General features: G+C 42.9%; 1 protein-coding gene across 1 annotated transcript in view; it reads left to right on the forward strand.

The window, feature by feature from the left end:
* DHRS12 (dehydrogenase/reductase 12) overlaps nt 1–22,124 on the forward strand; it is a 70,878-nt gene that overhangs the window by 17,567 nt on the left and 31,187 nt on the right. The window contains 2 exon segments of the mRNA XM_045283784.1: nt 1,920–2,012; nt 3,455–3,536. Of these exon segments, the coding sequence (XP_045139719.1) occupies nt 1,920–2,012; nt 3,455–3,536 (175 nt within the window).

Raw genomic sequence — 22,124 nt, forward strand, 5'->3', positions numbered from 1 at the left:
CTCCCCTCCCCTGCTGTTCCACTGCACCCCCCCGCCCCCCCAAGTGCCTTGCCTTGGCATGGCTGGGTCAGATCAAGCGCAATTATGTATGGTGTTTTTGATGTCACCCTACAACTTGTCTGGTCTTTGGTCACTAGTGCTTAATGTGTAAAATCTACTCTTGAGATGGTATCCAAAATCAGGTAGAATATACTCCAGGTCTTCTTTTGCCTTTCAAGGGCTTGTTTTACTCTTCTTCAGCCCCAGCTTGAACTAGCTGAGTGATTTGAGTAATTGATGGTCTGTTGCACAGTCATCTCTTGCCTCATTCTGACTTCTCCGTCATCTTTTTGAGCTTTTCTGTCATCTTTCCACAGATATACTCGATTTGATTCTTGTGTATTCCATCTGGTGAGGCGAGGTGTGGAGTCATGTGTATGTTGTTGGTACAAGGTGTTTCCAATGAACAAATTGTTGGTCTTGCAAAATTCTATTATGAGATTTCTGGTGCCATTTCTTTCCCCAAGGCCATAACCTCCAACTATGACCCTTCTTTCAGTAATTACTAATGCATCTTCATTACGTGTTTGATCAATTTCAGACTTTGGATGTCGGTAAATATCTTTGATATTTGACATTAGTGGTTGGCGTATAAATCTTAAAATAGTCATATTATCTGGGTATCCTTGTAGGGATTTACATGTTATCTGATCATTGGCAGTAGCGAAATGGTCTTTTTGACAATGAATATGACACGATTCTTTTTCAGTCTGTTATTTCTAGAATAGTAGACCATATGACAGTCCAATCCAAAATGTTGAATACAAATCTGTTTTAGCTCATTAATACCTAGGATATCACTCTTCAAGCATTTAATTTCTGACAATGCCCAATTTTCCTAGATTCACAATGATTTTTAGTGAATGTTTGCAGCTGTTTCTTCTTATTTTGAATGGAATCATATCAGAAAATCAAGGTCCTTGAAGCTTGACTCCATCCTTGTCATTACAGTGAACATTACTTTGAGGAGGAGACAGCTCTTCCCCTGTCATACTTTGAGTGTCTACTAACCTGCGGGTCTCACCTTCGGGCACTATGCTGCGCATAGAGGAAACGTTGTAAATAGCCAGCATGTTTCAATCATTGACTACATGTATAACTCTCTGTGCACCACCATGAGGGGAAAGGGGCAGCACTGGGGCTGATTCCTTTGTCACGGAATTCTAAATGTCGTGGCCGAGGCAGTTGTCATAATACATGACATCACGAGCAAGGGTTTAGAATCACAAAGGAAGTTGTGAGCTTACATTTATGATGTGCCTTAAATATCATCTAAAGAACAAAATATTGACAAAACTCTAAATTTTTGTCAGTAGGAATATGACATCTCCAAAAAAATTACATACCTGACAGTCTTCAAGGGTTTAAGGAAGAGTCTATGGGTGTTGCTGACAGTAGTGCACCTGCTATCAAAAATGTTGGAGGCTGGAATTCACCCAGAGAAATTTGGGAATAAAGTCTTGGTATCCTGTTTCTGAAAAATCAGCCATCAAAAATGCTACACAGTCACACATGAATCAGAATCCACTAGACAACACTCAACTAAAGGGCGTATGATAAATTTATATATAACAAAAATACCTACAAATACACTAATAAATAAAAACTGAAGGATATAATCTGATCCCATTTGTATAGAAACAAACGCACCATTTTTATACCCTTAAGATGTTTCTGAAGGATTCCTAAGAAAACTGTGCTTTAGCTTTACTTCTGAGGAGTGATTATAGCTTTCCATTTTGTGTCATTTGGAACTATTAGAGTTTTGAAAACAATGTACATGTATTTTTAATTAAAAGGATATGGATTTATATATATACATAATATATATGTGTGTATATATGTTTTAGAAACTTAAACGTTGTAATTTTCTATTTTAGAATATATTTCTGCACATTGTGGACTTGTCTAATCCTAAGAACATCTGGAAATTTGCTGAGAAATTCAAGAAGGAACATAAACTAAATGTTCTGGTAAGCTTTGTAGCAGTAAGTCAAAGATAAATCTCCTGATTGTGTGTTTTTTGTCCGTGTGTATGCTAATTGCGTGTGCACAGAATCTTCATAAGAATCTTTTATAATTAGCCCTGCTCATGTAATCAAGTTTACTTCTTTGATTCTAGAGGGAACCCAGCATGTTGGCTAGGTTTATAGGGAGCTTTCCTACTTAGTGTTTGCACACTAGGTATGTATTGTGGGAGGAAAAGTTTGGGTCATTTTTCATAAAATGACTTTACATATATATAATCTCTGAGTTCTGCAGCTATGGTGACTATAATATGACAATTATGAGAGAGGAGGATATGGGAAGGGGAGAACCTTGTCCCCCCCAAAAATGCCTGCTGCAGACACCACCAGCTTTAGTAACACAATTGACATAACACACCATGGAGAGCCAAGGAGAATGCAGATGGGAAAGTGTCTCTTTGCCCAATTGAGCAGATATTCTAGTCAGACCCTAAACTAATTCTCTGTCTTAATGGTTTCTACTCATATGTGCTCCAGAATGTCTGTTTGGGCAGAGGTCTGGACTGGCACTGTCCAGGCTGGTTATTGAGCCCTTAAAATGTTACTACATGTTGGGTTGGCCCTCGACTCATGGTAACCCCATGCACAATGGAACTAAATGCTGCCCAGACCTGTGCCATCTCTTTGATCCATTGTGGATTAGGTCATTGTGTCCATAGGGTTTTATTGGCTTGTTTTCAGAAGTAAATCACCAGCCCTTTCTTCTTAGTCCGGTCCAACTTAGTTGAGAAGTTCTGCTGAAAGCTGCTCAGCATCGTAGCAGCATGCAAGCCTCCATGGTCAAAGTGGTGGCTGCTCACGAGGTGTCTTGTCCAGGAATCAAATCTCGGGGCCTGATATGGAAAGAGAGAATTCTGCCACTGAACTGCCATTGCCCTCCTTACTTGAAATGTAGCTTTGTCAAATTGAGATGTATTTTAGGTGTAAAACACAGATTTAAAAACATGTAATATGAAAAAATATCTTATTAATATTTCATATTGAGTGTATGTTGAAATACTATTTTGGATATATTGGATTAAATAAAATATACTATGATAGGAGTTTTACCTGGTTCATTTTGCCATTTGAATGTGGCTACGAGAATACTTTGAATCACGTTATTCTTACTGGACAGTGCTAATCTAGACAAACTCCCAGAGCACTTGGTTGTACAAAAGGGCATCTGGTGGTGCTCTCTCCCCAGAGGGCTCTGCACCCTTGTTCAGCTGGGATTTCTGCCCAAGTGGTCTTTTCCTGGACGTGCTGTGAAGAGAAGGGGCCATGTTGTAGGGCGAGAGTCATTCAGAAACAACCATCGAGGTTGGGGGGGGTGGAGACATGGGATTTGAAACTAGTTCTTTTGGCTCTGCTTTTCTTTCTTTTGAAATGGGAACTGAAATTTCTAGATCAATAATGCAGGATGCATGGTCAATAGGAGAGAGCTCACAGAAGATGGACTTGAGAGAAACTTTGCGACCAACACTCTAGGTGAGTACAGGATGTTTTCTTGTTTGTGTTTACACCGAATGAACTTAGACATAGAATAGATGGAACCAAAGAATGTGAAACAAACTTTGAGAAGAACATTCACCAAGTTTTTGGTTTCTTGATCCTTGGCAGGATTGTATTTGTTTTACATTTATCCTTCTGCCATAATTTTCTTTCATAACATGCCACCTCCTTTCATGTCCCTTGTGTGCCCTTGAGGGAAAGGAGGGGACTGTCTTTCTTTCTGTTAACAGTTTCACTGGCACTTCATCCCCATACCTTACCATTCAATAGTTCAGTCATATCAAGAAGAGTTGTGCAATCATTACCACAATCGATTTTAGAACATATTCTTCTTTCTTGTACTCTTCGATATTCGTGTAATTATTTTTTCATTTGTGGCAAAAATATATACAACAAAATACACTCCCATTCAACAACTTCTACATGTCTAATTAAGTGCTGTTGATTGTACTCTTTGTGTTGTACAACCATTATTGATATCCCTCTCCAAATTGTTCCACCACCATTAAATGCCCCATAAGCAAAAACTCTTCCTCCTTCACTCATGGTAACCAACCATTGGTCAAGTTTGGCTTCTTCTTCTTCTTTTAGTAGTTTTCTTGATATAATATTCAAGTATAATATACTTTCATAGTTGAATTGCTTTTTAAGAGTTATATATATATCATCACAATCCATTCTAATGCTCCCCCACCTCCCACATTCACTGATTGCTCCCCAGTTCCCCTCCCCCTCCCCACCCTATTCCCCAGAAACCATTTCATCAATTATTGTCTCCACTCCTTCTGTGCTTCATAAACTGGAAAAGCTAACAGAAATAATTTTTAATGAAGAAGAAAACAACAACAATAATATAAAGATAAAATTAAAGAGTAAGAGAAAGAACAGTAAACAGTTGCCATCTTGGAAACTCATGGGGCAGTTCTACCTTATCCTATAGAGTCAGGATCCTATGAGTTGGCATCGACACAATGGCAGTGGATGTAGTGCCAGGATACTAAGTTTTATAAAAAGCCGTTTTACTGGAAGCTCAATGCTCATTATAAAATTGTTTTCAAGAAGAGATCAGGTAGAGAGTGAAAATACAAGAATTACAGCTAAGGGTAGAAGCTACAACCCTGAGCCAAGAAGATAGTTAGAACACAAAATACTTAGGTTTAATTGCTGCACTACAATCACAGGCTGGGTAATTCTACATCAGTGAGTGGTTCCCAATGGGAGGTTCCCGGACCAACATCAGCCTTACCTGGGAACTGGTTAGAAATGCACACTCTCATGCCCTACCCCAGATTTAAGCAATCCAACACTCTGGGAATGGGACCCTGAAATCTGTTTTTAGCAAGCCCCCTAGATGATTTAATGCATCTTAAAGTATTTAACCTCTTTGGATTTTCTCTTAAAAAAAGGGGTCTGGAAATGCAACAAACCCAAGATTCTCCCCAGTATCGATACTGCATTTGCATCGTAAGCTAAGCTGTTTCTAACCTTTGCCTTGGTTCCAGCAGTGATAGCATTGCTGTGCAGCCTTTTGGGTGTAGCTCTATTGCAGGGAAAACCCGTAGAGTAGGCTGCAGCCGAAGACTCCCAGGCAGCTGCTCATCAAGATCCACTACAAAAGGGAAATTGGGGCCCTTGTCCCAAACTTATTTAGGACATTAAGACAGCGGTAGCAGAACACTTAAATGTGAAACTTTCAAAGCACTGGGCTTTTTATTTTCTCAATAAATCATTTTATTGGGGCTCTTACAGCTCTTATAACAATCCATATATAATTGTATCAAGCACATTTGTACATATTGTACATATGTTGCCATCATCATTTCCAAAACATTTTCTTGAGCCCTTGGTATCAGCTCCTCTTTTTCCCCCTTCCCCCACTACTCTCCCACCTTTATGAACCCTTGATAATTTATAAATTATTTTTATTTTCATATTTTACACCATCTGCTGTCTCCCTTCACCACATTGTTTGTCTTCCTTGGGGGTTATATATTGATCCTGGGGATCAGTTTTCCCTTTCTCTACCTTCTCCTCCCACTCTCCCCCTACCTTCATGGTATCAACTGCTCTCAATATTAGTCCTGAGGAGTTTATCTGTCCTGGATTCTGTGTTGAGAGCTTGCATCTGTGCCAGTGTACGTGCTCTGGTCTAGCCAGATTTGTAAGTTAGAACTGGGGGCATAATGCATGGGGTGGCGGCCGGAGGAAGCATTAAAGAACTAGAGGAACGTGTGTTTCATCGATGCTATTCTGTATGTTCAATTATCTACAGAGGGACTTTGAGTCTCCATTCAGATCCCCCTCATTGGCATCAAAATGGTTGTTTGCTTTGGGTCTTCTGATGCCCGATACCTAATCCCATCAACACCTGTGATCACACGTGTTAGTGTGCTTCTTCCATGTGGGCTTTGTTGCTTCCCTGCTAGATAACTGCTTGTTTAACTTCAAGCCTTTAAAACCCCAGATGCTATCTCTTGTAATAGCGGGCACCATCAACTTTCTTCACCACATTTTGTCTTCAGTGATTGTGTCGGGAAGGTGAGCATCACAGAATGCCAGGTCAGCAGAACAAAGTGCTCTTGCATTGAGGGAGGACTTGAGCAGAGGCATCATTGGACTTTTTAACAGCTGTTCATCCACCCACCATGCACCACCATTGTACTGAGGGTGGGTTATGTGCTGGGTACTAGTGAGCATAATATACATACATGTCTCATTTAACCCTCATGACCACCCTATGAAGGAGGTATTCCTGCCTATACATTAAAAATGAAGAATCAGAGGCAAAGAGAAGTAATATAACTTGTCCAGGGTTAGTTGAGCTCAAATGTGAACCTCCACAGCCAGTCCCCAGCTTTGCCTCTCTTAACCCCATCGCGGTATTACTGTGATATAGGGAGCACTGTGAGGGAAGAGGACAGCCATGCTATCAGGACAGACTGCTGCTGTGGGTGCTTCTTAGAGGAGCCAAAGGCTTGGGATGGAGACCAAGGAGAGGGCAGCCTGTGTTGTAGCAAACAGTGTGGGGCTTCCACAAAGAGTTAAATAGCATTACTATTTGACCCTAATTCCACTCCTAGGTGTACACCCAAGAGAGCCAAAAGCTGAAACACAGACACATGTACAGTAGTGTTTATTGTAGCACCATTACAGGAGCAAAAAGTGGAAACCGCCTGTGTCCATCAGCAGAGCAAGGGATGCTGTTGTTGTCAGGAGCCACTGAGTCGGTTCTGACCCACAGTGACCTTATGCACAGCAGAATGAAACCCTGCCCGGTCTGGCGCTAGCCTCGCATTGTTCCCAAGCTTGATCTCATCGCTGCAGCCACTGTGTCGTTCCATCTCATCGAGGGCCTTCTTTTTCTTGCTATTCCTCTACCTTACAAGCACTCTGTCCTTCTCCAGGGACTGGTCTCTCCTGACAACCTGTCCAAAGTACCTGAGACGAAGGCTCTGCAGCCTTGCCTCTAAGGAGCACTCTGATCACACTTTGTCCAAGACAGATATTTGTTCTTTTGAGATGTTATTGAAATCCAGGTAGAATATACTCAAGGTTATATTTTGGTTCTCATAGACTTATTTTAATTTTCTTCAGCTTCAACTTGAACTTTATATAAGCAATTGATGGTCTCTCCAACAGTCAGCCTCTGTCCTGGTTTTAGCTGCTAGAATTGAGCATCTCCATCATCTCTTCCCACAGAGGTAGTCAATTTGGCTTCTGTGTATTCCACTTGGAGAAGCCCATGTGTATAGTCACTGCTTGTATTGTTGAAAAAATATATTTGCTAAGAACAAGTCATTGGCCTTGCAAAATTCTATCATGTGATCTCCAGCTTTGTTTATACCACCAAGACCATATTTTCCAACTACTGTGCCTTCTCCCACCCCACCCCCCAAGTTTTGCATTCTAATTGCCAATGCATCTTGATTGTGTGTTTGATACATTTCAGACTGAAGATGTTGGTAGAATTCTTCTGTTCTTCATCTCTAGCTTTTGTAGCTGGTGCATAGATTTGAATAATTGTATTGATTGGGTTTCCTTGAAGGAATATAGCTATAATCCTATTACAGCATTGTACTTCACAATAGATCTTGAATTATCCATTTTGACTATGAATGCAATGTCATTTCTCTTGGGTCATTCTCAACATAGTAAGCCATATGATTTTCTGATAAAAATGACCAATCCCAGTCCTATTCAGCTGACTAATACCTAGGATATTAATATTTATGCATTTCACTTTTGACAACTTCCAATTTTCCTAGATTCATACTTCTTATGTTATAGGCTCTTTTCTGTCAGATTTTTGCGATTGTGTCGTCTCACTTTGAGTTGGGCCGCATCAGAAGTGACGCGCGACGGCTCCACTCCCAGGCTTTACTCCATTCACCTCACCATGGGCTACTTTCAGAAAACAGCTCCTCCTCAGTCACGCTTCCAGTTCCTTCTGACCTGAGGGGCCCATCCTCCGTACCTGGCTCCAAGAATGTTCTCCTGTTCCTTAGGCCGCCACCACCTGACAGTGTTTCCATGCTACGCATAAGGTTTTCAGTGGCCACGTCTTCTGAAGCGGGCAGCCGAGTACTTCGTAGTCTGTTCTTCTCGGGAAGCGCCACTGGCATTTGTTGACACTGGGTACCCTTGCTGGCGTTTGAAGTACCAGTGACATAACTTCCAACATCACAGCAACATAAAGGCCACTCAGTATGACAGACAATTGGTGGAGAGAACGGGACAGAATGTGGTGCAAACACAGCAATGGACTATGGCTCAGCCGTGCTACAACAGGACTGCATAAACCTCGAAACGTTATATTGAGGGGAGTAAGTCACACGCAAAAGTCATACATGAAATGCTTCCGCTATGCAAAGATAAAAGTGCATTACTGGTTAGCCAGGGTGGGAAGGGAAGGAGTTCTGGTGGCACAGCTCTTCTGCTCACCACCTGCTCCTGCTCCGCTGGGGAAGGACATGACAGAACTGCTATGGGGATTTAGACTTTGTTTTATTGGATCAATTCAACCACGATAGTTGTTTTGTTTTGTTTTGTTTGAGGGGGTTGGTTAGGAGCAAGAGGAAATGGGGAGGCATTTCTAAAGGGGCACTGAGTGTCTTTCAAGGGTGATGGAAAAACGGGGTGCTAGTTGGACCACATGGTGAACATAATGCCACTGAATTGTCCATGTAAAAATGTCTGAAATGGCAAATGTTACATATATACCTTATCTCAAAAGATCGTTAAAAGGAGAGGCATCTTTTCATGAACTGAAAGTGAGAGTAGGTATAATGAACTCTAAAGAGACCCCCTCTTCCATTATATGGCCAGTTGTATTGCACCTTTGTATGACTCCAGACTGGTTCTGAGAACCTTGATATCTCTTAATTTTCATTTCCTATTTGTGTTAGAGACATTGTATTGATCTTTGCAACCTCCCTGAGAAGTACAATAATTCATGTGCTCTGACATTTACTCGTGACCTCTAGAGTACAAAACCGCAATACGTAAAGAGGCATGCCAACCAAGGAGGGAGCAACTGAATCGGTCTTTACTGGGCAGATGAGGAAGGACAGAGGTTAAAATATTACCACTCTGAGGTTGGTCCAGAGCCAAATGAAAAACTCAGACCTCTGTCTGAGTCCCAAGAAATTGCTGACTGATTTTCCTGTGTGAAACATGTTTTCTCAGCCAGATTATGCTCTATGAGATAGGTTATTTTCTAAGGTTAGCTTGGGCCTCTAGAAATATTGTCATGCCCCCAAACCAACAGCAGTAGGTTGCTAGCACTGAGGGTAGGGTGACACCAGTACTTACAAGCTTTCTCATCTGACCCTAAGGGTCTGGATGTTGGCGGGCTACAGGCAGTATATCTTCTGAGTCCATGCCTGCACAGCATTCTCTGTTTAGACATCATACATTCATAGTATACAGCTCACAGATTGTGAGTCAATGATTCAGAGTATAGGAATTAGATCAAATTTGAAAATAATTCTTGCCTTCTATGTAGAAGGGGTTCTATTTCTGGTGAATGTCCCTCATGTAAAGCCACATGCATCTATCTGTCAGTGGATATGGTCATGTTCCTATGAGACTGTGCATGTTTTGGGGGAGCTTCCAGACTGACAAGCTAGAAAGGAAAGCCTGGCAGAGGACTTGCAAATATTAGCCCATGAAAACCCTGTGGTTCCCAGTGGTCTGAACCACAGCTGACCATGAGAGTGGTACAGGACGGGCCATTAGGAGTTGGAGTTGACTTGATAGCAGCTAATAACAACCTTTTGTGAGTGTGTGGTTGGGCCTGGAGAGATTTTTCAAAGTACCCTCCGTGAGATAACAGAGTGTCCGTGGGCAGACTTGTGAGGAAGTAAACCCATGGAGGTGAACCAAGTTCAGAGGCAGATTCTGTCTGTCTGTCTGCTGTTCTCCTGCCCGTGTCTGGATTCTGCTGGAGCCAAATCCATCCTCCCTGTTAGTATTCAGCAGCATGAAGGGTTTGTGAAGAATGAAGACAGAGAGGCAGGAGGGGCTGGCTAAGTGTGTTGGTGGCAGCGTGCCACTGCTCAAGCATTAGCAGATGAAAAGTCTCACCAACTTCTTAGTCATTCTCACACCGTGGAGCACAGAACGCAGGCACGAACTCTGCGTTCTCCCGGACAGCTGGGTCATCAACTAATTGAGCATTGTAACCAGGCAGGTACCACAACTCTCTGGCAGATGGAAGGGGCAGGCACTTCCTTTTAGGTCCCTTCACCAAAGCCAAACTCACTGGCACAGCAGCAAACAGTACTGCTCTGCAGCTTGGCATTATGCAATTTGGAATGTCTACTCACTGAAGCATCCTCACGCCCAGTGATCAATGTTGTCGGAGCAGTGGCTTGAGGTCTAGGAACACCTAAGTAACAATCCGAGGCATAGGGAGTACACTCCATGAGTTGCTGACTGTAGGAATGGCTTTTCTTTGATTACCGTCTGCAACTTTACAGATTTTACAGAAGAGGCATCGGAGGGTCAGAAGTAGCTAACCTAAGAGTTCTTGATTCGCCGTAAGGAGCAAAGAGCAAAAGAGCTCCTTGCTGCCAAGTGGGTTCTGACTCCTGGTGACTACTGTGTACCAGAGGGAAGGGCTCCCCGTGCTTTCTTGGTTGACATCCTTCACAAGAGCGGGTGACCAGGCCTTCCTCTTGTGGTGTCCCTAAGTTCAAACCAACAGTTGTTAGGCTAGTCGTTGTGTGCCAACAAGTTGGGCTGCCTAGAGACCTCTGAAATAAAACCCGACCTGTTATAAAACAGCTGCTGTTGAATCAGTTGTAACTTATGGTGATTCTGTGTATTACAAATAGTTCTGTAGGTGCATTTTTAGAATTGAGTGTTAGCCATGGCAAAATAACTCCAAAATCTCAGAGACAGACAATAAGTAGGTCAACTAGGTGGAGTACTCTCCGTTTGGTGAGTCTGAGCAGCAGATTCGGCCAAATGTCGCTCATCCTCCTTGAATCAGCAGGCAGCAGCCCCAGGGCACGGCAATGGCAGAAGTCCAAGTGGGTAAATACATTTCAAACCTCTGGATTGCTAGTCTCCAGATGACCAAAGCAGATCATATCACCAGCCTAAAGTCAAGAATTAGGAGAGTGTACCCCTCCTATAGACAGGATGAAATTGATATTGCTGAATAATCTACCACCAACAAAAGATTGTTCTCCCCTGGCTTTCAATGCATGTATTTTCAGACACAATCTGTTTTCTGAGGTTTCTTTCAGCTAGTTGAACACTTAACATTTTGCTCCATCCAAGGATTCAAGTCTCTCAGAAAGGTGTGTTGTATGATATTTTAATTATTTGAAAAGAGGTCATCTGAGTTTGATATCTTTTGTAACGATGAATGAAAATACTTCATAAACAGAAGCATCCTATTTGTTCAAAAAACATTTATAGAATACCAGCGATGAGATAGGTATTTTGGCCAGTGTTAAGGTTTCAGAAAGAAAGGAATTTCTAGTCTAGTGAGAGAATTAGGTATGGGTACAATTTTAGAAACCAGACGGGAAGTGCTCTTTTGATCCAGGAAGGGCACTGTATTAGTCTGGGTACTTTGGAGAAACAAATCCACAGCAACTCATGTATAAGAGAGTTTTATGTAAAGAAAATGTGCATCATGAAAACATCCCAACCCAATGCTGCCCAAGCCAAGTCCAACATTAACCCATTAACCCAGCACCAGTCCACAAAATCCTCCAGCTCACAAAAGAGAGGCAATGATGCCGACTGCAGGAGGAAAGCTGAGTCAGTGAACGAATAAGCATCTCAGCACTAGCAGGGGTCTCCACACGGCTGCTCCAGCACCCAGGGCCGCATCGGGATAGGTCCATGTGACTTCTCCTTGGGGGTGTCTTGTAGGAAGTCAATCTTGCAAGCTGAAGCAGGGAACTGCGAAGGCAGCTGCACCCTGGTGCAACCATCACAAAGCAAGCGACCTGAGAACTAGAAAGGCGAGGCTCACCACCTATTTATCCCTCCGCCCTTCAATTAGCCCCACATGTGTTTATTGGCCAGGTTGGCACAATTAACTAACTCAGGCGCTAAAGTCTGAAGCCTTGAAGAAAAACAAAGCACCGAACTTCCAGGGTAGATTTTCATCCACACAGACTGTGTCTTGTTCCCAGCATTCTTGCTTGTCAATGATCTTCACCCTGAGCTTTACTGAGTAGCATGTTGCTCCTAAGACCATCTTCCAGCTCAAAAAGGTTCGAATGTCCAAGAGGAGGACAAAGCCAAGAACACCAAAGCCACCACCAGTAAGTCTATTCTACCCAATAGGGTGGAGTAGAACTGTTCATCTGTTTTTGGTTTTTGTTTTGTTTTTTTAACCAAAAGGGAAGAAATTTATTGGAGCCCATATGGGAAACCCTGGAGGGGCCCAGCATACCCTACTGGGTAGGCATGCCCAGCAAAGGGTCACACCGTTCACTGCACCCCCATGTCCCAGAGGGACTCCCCTCGAGCCAAGCCCCAAAGCCCCAGGACTGGCTGGGGGTGGGGACGTTCAACTGTACATTTTTATAGGAGCCTGCCTCATCTTTCTTCCAAGGAACAGCTGGTGGGTTTGAACCACTAACCTTTCAGTTAGCAATGCCACCAGGGATCTTAAGAGAAACATTGTTCTTTGGAAATAGTAAGTCCCATAGAAATGTTAGTTAGTATGTTTGAACATTCACATTCATTAGCCTGTATATGAAGTCTTTTATTACCAGACCCACCTACTGTCCAAACGGATTTCCTATTATTTGCCCAGACCCTCTACCACTCAACCCCGTTATTTTTGGAACATAACACTGGCATTACTACCACCCTGTTCTCGCATACCCTCTGGGAAATCTTCACTAATTGTCCCTACTCAGAGGTTAGCCAGGTGTATTCTTCTCACTTCCCAGAGCACCTTGTGGGGGATAGTTTTGTAGCATAATAGATATCACCTGACCAGAGGTTGATTTATTACACAGGGAATGCCTGGGTAGTGCAAATGGCAAAAGGCCCAGACTACTACCTGCGAGGTTGGAGGTTGGAGTCCACCTAGAGCTCCCTCCAAAGAAAGATCAGCCATTGAAATTCCCATGGCGATCCGTTCTACTCTGATACTTTGGGTTGACATAAGTTGCAATTAGTTAGCATTTTTGTGGTTGGTTTTCTTGCACACAGCATGGGGTCCTCGAGGGTAGGCACTGCCTAGATTTTCACAAGAGCTCAATCTGGGCTCGTTGAGCTGAGCTGATGGTCCTCCAGCTACATGACTGTGGAAAAATTGCTTACACCTCCCCAAACTTTCTAATACTGTAAATTGGGTATAACTAAAGCTCACCTGTAATAACCAGAAATAACCACTACTAACATTTTAGGTCGATTTTCTTTAAGCCATTTAAAACCAGATTTATTGACATATAGTTCACATATCATAAACAATTCACACTAAGAGCTGTGCAATCATTAACTTTTTAAAATTTAATCATTTTATTGGGGCTCATACAACTCTTATCACAATCCACACATACATCCATTGTGTCAAGCACAAACATTTTCTTCTTTCTAGTATTCGTTCTTAGCTCCTCATGTCCCTGCACCCTCCCTTGCTGTGCTCTAGGACACTACTCATCCAGTTACTGTCCTGTACATTTACCTATGCTGTATTTCATATACAGAAAAACATACAAAGCAAAAATAAGAACAAATGACAAACTTGAGAAAAACCTCAATCAAGAAGAAAGCAGAAAATAATAAAACTGAAACAAATTGAAAATGGGTCAAAAGGGAGGTTCAAAGATTAGGTGTTACATTTTAATCTAACTATATCTATAATAATCTACTTTACAATGCACTAGTCTGATAAGGGTATACATACCACTGGCCTATGGCCAAAGGGGAGTCTCCAGTTTATACATGCGTGGAGTCTGCAAATGGATTTTGGCCTTTCATGATCATCCATAGCCTTCTACAAATCAGGTGTTCAGAATGTAAGCACTAATCCTGTTCCTTACTCCAGTCTTGGATTTTATTATTTACAATCCTTGAATTATAAATGATTGTGTGCTTCTTTCTGTGTGGATTTGACTGAAGCCTTACTTAGATGGCTGTTTGTTTTGAGACAAGCCTTTAAGATGCTATTCTTTCTGATAGCATCTTTTTCTTTATGATTTTTCTTTAGGAATAAGTGTTATTGAATGTTTTGCCCTATCTCCAAACCTCATTGTTTGTGTAAATAGTATCCAGTCATTTAAGTTTTTAAGTTGTGCAAGTCAATAACTCATGTATTTTGGTCTAAAGAGCTGTTCTATACATGTACATTTTCCTTTTCTCAATAGTGTTCTATATCCTGGCTAAATTCATGATACTATGAATAGAATTACCATATGCCCCCGGGGGATGGTTTATAATGGTCTCTAAAATAACATGATAATGATGTCTCCAAAATGAACCAGGGACATCTATAAACCATAGAGACACGAATGGATTTTGAGTTTCATTGTAACCTGAGTCTAAGAACAATTAGTCCTTGAAGCCTTTTTTGAGCATCTCCTCCTCTTCTGACTAGAATCCTACTGTATATATATCAATGAGTCTTGTGTTTTCCCTCTTAACTTTATATTATAAATATTTTCTCATGCCATTATATATCTTTTAAAATATTACTTCTAGAAGAGCATCTTCTGTTGTATGAATGCTCCAAAATCAAGTCCCCTACTGAGGACTATTTAAGTTGTTTCCAATTTCTCAATATTAAAAGTGATTCAAAAGGGGAACATTTCTGTAAATATATTAAAACAATTATTGAGGTAAAACATATAATAAAGTTTGCCACATTTGCCATTTAAAAAAATAATTTTATTGGGGGCTAGTACAACTCTTATCACAATCCATACATCAAATGAATCAGGCATGTTTGTACATATGTAGCCCTCATTCTTCTCTAGACATTTACTTTCAATTGAGCCTTTAGTATCAGCTCTTTCCCCCATCCCACCCTCATAACCCCCTGATAGATTGTACATTGTTATTACTTTCATCTCTCACACCGACCGCTGTCTCCCTTCCCCCATGTTTTCTGTTGTTCTTCCCCCTGTAAAGGGGTGTGTGGTTATGTGTTGATCATTGTGATCGGATCCCCCTTTCCCCCTTCTTCTCCCCTTCTTCCCCCTACCTTTCTGGTATCACTATTCCCACTCCTGTTCCTGGATTCTGTGTGTCATGAGCTTCATCCCTTTCTATACCTGTGTACATGTTCCAATCTAGTCTGAATTGAGAAGCAGCACTGGGTCATGGTAGTGGGGGGTGAGGAAGCCTCAAGGAACCAGAGGAATATAGTGTGTTTGCCATTTTTTAAAGTCAGTGTCTTTAATACATCACCATTAACTGTTTTGAAAACACTTTCATTACCCTTAGTAGAAACTCTATTAAGCAATAACTCCTCTTAAGTCAGTGGTTCTCAACCTTCCTAATGCCGAGACCCTTTAATACAGTTCCTCATGTTGTGGTGACTCCCCGACCATAAAACTATTTTTGTTGCTCCTTCATAACTGTAATTTTGCTACTGCTATGAATCTGGAGACCCATGTGAAACGTTTGTTTGACCCCCAAAGGGGTCACGATCCACAGGTTGAGAACCACTGTCTTAAGCAGTAATTCCTCATTCTCCCCTACCCACCAGCCTTTGGTAACCAATAATCTGCTTCTGTTTCTATGAATTTGCTTATTAAAAGTATTTCATATAAGTGGAATCATATAATATTTGCCCTTTTTAAAAACGTTTAAGAAAACGTTTTAATATGAATTGAGTGAAAGTTTACACAACAGATAGTCAATTTTACATTCAACAATCATGTACTTCATTTCATCTCATTCACTGCAATCTCCTCAGTGACCCATCATTTATCTGAGGTCTTCCCTCTGTCACCTGTTTCCATTCCTCCTCCTCTTCTAACCCTTCTGAACTTTGGCCTTGGGTAAGTGCTACCTGTTTGATCTAAAGGATTGGTTATTCTAAGGTGTGCATCCCTCACGTGTTACTGTTCACCTTATAGACCTGACTCTTGGTTGGCTGAAAATTGAGCCACCAGAGTAAGGCCAGTTCTAGACCTGAAGCATGAGTTAGAGTTATAACCTTGTGAGCTCCATCAGTCTCTATCTGACTGGTGTTTTTAATTACTTTGAGTTCTGTTTCACATTTTTCCCACTTTATCCAGGACCTGATACTGTGACCCTTCAGAGAGGTTGCCAGTAGTAGCTGGGTACCACTTAGAGCTTCTGTCTCTTGGTTTTGGAGACTGATGTGTGTGTGGTCCATTAGACCAGTGGACTGAATGTTTTCATGTCTTTCAATTTCCATCATGCTGATTCTACCTTTTGGCTACTATGAATAATATTGCGATGAACATTAGTATCCCAGCTTATGTGAGTCTCTGCTTTGGGTACATAAATTTTATGTACATTTGAAATTACAGAAACTTAGTGTATAAGCATTTTTAAGACCTTTGATATATATTACCAAATTGCCCTGCAGAAAAATTAGAGCAATTTATATTCCTACCGTGTTAGGTTGGGTTCTCTGGAGAAACAAAACCAGGGAAGCTTGTATACATTGTATATGGGAAGAGAGTTCCCACTCAAGTAAGGATAGTCCAATGACTGCTCCTGGGATTGGCAGGCAACACACCAGGAAAGCGATCAGGGAACCAGACCAGGATGATGATGCAGAGACAGCAGGCGGCACAGGCTGGTGGATGCAGAGGTCCAAAGTTGGCCAAATGAATCCATCAATAGTCCATGGGTGGCTCCTGGGATCAGCAGGTGACACAACAGGTATTTGATGAACCACATGCAAGATCCAGCTCCGGCCAAAGGCAAAGGGCTAAAGTGTATTTGAGCCTCCCAGGTCTCTCTCTCTCTCTCTTTCTCTAATTCAAAAACGCTTATGACATGAAAGGTGTCATCAGGCTGCGACATAATTGATAGGTTGAGCTCCACCCCTACCCTTACTCAGAAGTGTCTAGTTGACATAATCCCTAACCATCACACCCACCTATATTTCTGATTTCTAACAAACTCCATTTGAATCTTCTCAAAATTGACAGATAGAATATGTGTTCTTCTTATCATATTGAAATTTCTAGGGTTGCTAGTGATCTTAAACTCTGGGTTGGTGCCAGTTTACTGGCCATTTGTATTTGAGGTGGGGATTGACTGGTTATTTGCCTGTTTTTCTATTTAGATGGTCATCTTTTAAATTGATTTATGAGCCTCCTCTGGTGCATTTATCACAAATATGTTTTCTTTTCTGTTTAGAGTACTTTTACATTTAATATTTATATTTGCTACACACATTTAAATTGTTCATGTAGGCAGGTGTATTTGTTACTGTTTTCTTATAAGCATTTAATCTGGAAGTTATTTTTATTTAAGACAGAGAATAAGCCTCCTACTTCCTCCTCCCTCCCTTTATTCTTTCTCATATTCTTTTAAAATAAGCAATGCCCCAGCACTATTTATTGAATAATCTTATCTTTCTTGTGGATTAGTGATATAATCATTATCATATACCAGATTTTCATTAAGTTGCTTCTCTTTTGGGGCTCTATTCTGTTCCATTGATCTGATTATTAGTGAGACTGTCAAGACCACATTATTCTAATTAGTCACAGTAATACCTGTTGTTATTATTACTCGCCTTATTACTCTTCCAATTTTGAAGACATTTTAACCCAGAGAATTGATAGGTTGGGGGTGGGCAGGACAGATTTCAGACAGGCTGGAGAAGCCCGCAGGGGCCTGGCACTTCTCAAACCCTGGGCTCCCCTTCTTGAGAAGAGAAAATAAGTCCAGAAACAAAGACGGTTTTCCCATTGAGCTCTGGTTTTCCGCCAGTCATGGAGGCTGCTTTTCTTTCTTTTAAAGGCTGCTTTTAATGAGAAACAACGGTTTCCTTGAGTCAAGCACGTAGGTCCAGGGCCTCCACACTGCCCTGCCCACTACCCAGGGAGCCCTTGACTGGTTTTAAGACTTCCCAGCTCTGCAGAGCTCAGGAATTGGTGCTGCCTTCATCTCCCAGACAAAGCGCACAGCTCTGAAGCACTGCTAAGCAAGTCAGTACAGAATCTACCTTGACCTGTGGACCCAGGGACTTATCTGACTCCCGACTGGGATTTGGGAAGTGTTTTTAAAGGCGTGTCCTAACAACAGTGCTCATCAGACACTCATTTAGGGAATGCAAGGGGGATCTTTTAAGGAGTCCAGTGCCCACATTCTGCTTACCTTCTGAGGCTGATGGCGCCCCTCAAAGACTCTGGCACAGGTGAGAGGCAGTGTCTGACAACAGGAAAACTGACCAGAACTTGGCTGCCCCACCTAAGGCCTGGACGTGGGGTGCCCCTGGGAACCAGCAAGTGGAAGCAACTTCAGTGATGTGTGTGTGTGTGTGTGGTGTGACCTTCCCAGAAGATGAAAGGATCTCATTAAAGCTAGAGGCTTTAGTGTGGTGTCTATAGGTGACCAGGACATGCCTCTCTTACATCTTTTGATTCTTACTGTCCCCAACTGGGTGTCTGGTGAGCACTGCTGTTAGTGCGCTCCTTTAAAAACATCACCAAATTCCTGCCAGGAATCAGGTAACCCCCTGCATCCAAAGGCCACCGGGTCCATAAGCCAGGGTGGATTCTGTGCCTTGCATGAATGTTCAGATATATCTGCCCAGCCCATGTTTAAAAATAAAAACATTGCTGAACTGCAATTTGGGTGACCAACAATCTGGTTTCTTTTAAGTCCTAAAATAATGAGAGTGCTGGGCAGCCTGAGCGAAGCTGGCCACTCTCCCCCACACTGCACTTGGCCTTTCTTCTCTTGGCCACAGCCATTGCCCTAAAGAGCGTTTTCCCTGCTCTCCCTTCACTTCCGCATTTCAGTGCACCTGGCTTCACTCTGCTTTTCTCCCAACCACTGATGCACGTGCTTGCTGCGATAACTAGTTACTCTCACAGGTTGACAAGAAGACTACCTCCATCTGCCACTTGCTCGATCACTCCCCAGCCTCTGTTCCAGTCGTCTTATTCCTGAACCTCCTGGTTATTGTCAGGTGCTGTCCAGTCGGCCCCAGCGCATGGTAACCCTAAGTACAATACAACAACCAAACAGTGCCCGGTCCTGCGCCGTCCTCACAGTCGTTCTTATGTTTGTGCCCATTGTTGCAGCCACTGTGCCAATGCATCTTGTCAAGGGCTTACCTCTACTTTATCAAGCACGATGTCCGTCTCCAGGGAGTGGTTTCTCCTGACAACATGTCCAAAATATGTCAGAGGAAGGCTTTCGACGAGATGTACTGACATAGTGGCTGCAACAATGGGCTCAAACATAGGAATTATGATGAGCATGCTGGAGGACCAAGTACTGCTTCATTCTGTGATGTACAGCATCACTACGGGTCAGAACTGAGACAATGGCACCTAGCAACAACAAGGGGGTTCCCATCATTTGTCAGTTTGTCTATTGTGGTGACACGTGTGTTGCTGTGATGCTGGAAGCGATGTCACTGGTATCTCAAATACCAGCAAAATCACCTAAAGGGGAACAGAGTCAGCAGAGCTTCCAGATTATTGAAAAAGTCTGTGGACAAACTATTGAATGATACAGGAAGCATCTAAGAAGATGCAAAAAATACACAGAGTCACTGTTACCAAATCATGTAACGTAGGAGAGTAATGGTCCGTCTCTGGGCCTACCTTGTCCTCCTCCCTACCTTCTCCAGGAAGATGCTTCATTCTGCTGAAAATCACCCGTAGGTTTTATAGCTCTTCCGGGCCTTTGATATGGGCTTTGGGGCTCTAGCTTCACTTTGTACCACTCTCCGCCTTGCTCTCTGGCCTTAGCTACCCTGGTGGCTTGCTTTTCCTTGAACTAGAGTCTGTTGAGGGGCACTAACAGCAAAGTCAACAGTTTGAAACCACCAGTCACTTCTTGGGAGAAAGATGAGGCCTTTGGCTCCTGTGAAGAGTTACAGTCTCGGAAACCACCGGGCAGCTCTCCCTGTCATAGAGGGTCACGATGAGTTGGAATTTACTTGACCGCAGTGAGTTTGGTTTGATTTTTCAGGGCTTTCCTGCACAGGCTGTGCTGTATGTCTGGAACACACGCCTTCCTATGCCCAACCCTCTCTCCACCCACAGCCAGTTTACCCAAATCTTAGCCAAAGTGGCGTGTTACTGCTACGCAGGTGGACACAGGTCAGCTCCTCCACCCCCTCTGCTCATAGTGTGACGTGGTTAAGCCCATACCTGTTAACCCCTGTGAAGCGCAGGGCAGGGGCCTCCCTTTCTCCCTAGCCCATAGCACTGTGTCTGGCAGAGAGCAGGCCCTTGCCTGCTGAGTAAATGGAACTGGACCCCACACCCAAACCATGATCTGAGAAGCTGATGATGCTACTGCCCTTTGTTTTCTCTGGGGCTCTGACCTGCTGGTGTCCCCAGAGAATCTGATCTTTTTTGAAGGAGTCCTTAGGCAATTTCCAACGTCAGCATGTGTCTCCCAGGGCTCCCTGTAGGCATCTTTGTTATTGTACAAGTGGGAAGTGCCAAATGGCATTCACAGTGCAGTTCTTTGGTACTTGCAGAATCGACACCAGTAACGTCCCAGAGGTAGAAGGACAGTGCTTTACTCCAGCAGACAGTACAGCTGTTGGAAGTACCTAACCCATCGGCTCGGAGCCAAAGTGGTTCTCATTGCAAGGTGACTTTTAAGGTTTCTTAATAGAAGCTCCAATCCATTTTCTTACACTAAATTAAAATATAATTTTCTCATCAAGCAATAATTGCATTTTGTGTTGTGCTGTTAAAATCTCTCAGATCCAAGATCTGGGATGATTCCTGGAACCACCTGAACCTAGTGTATGGAGGTTGGGAAATGGTTTTAGCAAAATTTGAAGCAGCTCACCATTTCCCTTCAGCATTCCCAGGGTGTGACACGGTTTGACATCCTTTCTTAATTAGCTTATGGAGAGAGACTTGCTGCAAGTCATGTACCCGTGTAATAAAAGTCCTCCTTGCCATATTTAGAAGACTGTCTAACATAAATTCCACTCCCAAATCTTTCCTCATAATGAACCTAATGAGTTCCTTGGAAGGCAGGCATTGTGTAAATTAAAAATACTAATGAGTCATAATGATAATGAAGTATTTTCTTCATCACTTGCAGCACGACTAACCTTGGGCAAATTTTCCAGTAGCTAAAGGTGCCTTCTCTCTACCTAAACCTGCCTTCCCCCAGGGGCCAGTACTCTAAAATACCTCTCTTCTCTTTTATCATCATTACTCTGAATCCCCCAAATGCCTCTCATCTTGGCTGGGACGTCCTGCAGGCAGGCACGACTGAAGAAACTCACAGTAAAATATGGATTACCCAAAGCGCTGATGAGCTGTTTCCTCCAATGCCCTGCCTGTACCTTTCCAGGAGGTTTTTCAAAGCTAGCTCACTCAGCCATGAGAACAGTGGACACTCTGGCTAAGAAAAGTCACACATCTTGGAGATGACTTGGCTGCAAGTGACAGGACCCCACACAAGCTGACTTGAACAGCAATAGTTGATTAATAGACCCCAAGGACAGCCTTACAGAGCTCAATAGCAGAAGCCCAGCTGGGTTCAGGAGCGGCAGGAGCAGGGACAGGAGCATTGGCAGGACCTGGGGGGAGCACTTCTGTCTCTCTGGAATCTGCTGTGCTGTGATTCTGGCCCCACACTGTTTCCGCTCTGCCCTTGCCACAGGTAGCACCTGATGCCTTTCTGAGTGTGCATGCCTAACGGGGTTGCTGGTACCATCCCATGCATCGCCCCAGGTCAGGGGCCCCGTGACCACACTCAGGGAAAGGATTTGCCTGACTGAGCTTGGGCCCCCTGTCACCTCTGGCTCCATCCATGGAGTCAAGGCCTCTTGGAACAAATGCAGTGTTTGTTATTGAAATAGGATGCCTGAAATCATATCCTCGTCAATGAGGGTGGCGCATGATGGAGACCCAATGCCCATCTCTAGACAACTGGACATAC

This window comes from Echinops telfairi, unplaced genomic scaffold (assembly GCF_000313985.2).
Source record: "Echinops telfairi isolate 266 unplaced genomic scaffold, ASM31398v2 ScPeMD7_7467;HRSCAF=8505_0, whole genome shotgun sequence".
In the NCBI taxonomy this organism is placed as follows: Eukaryota; Metazoa; Chordata; class Mammalia; order Afrosoricida; family Tenrecidae; genus Echinops; species Echinops telfairi.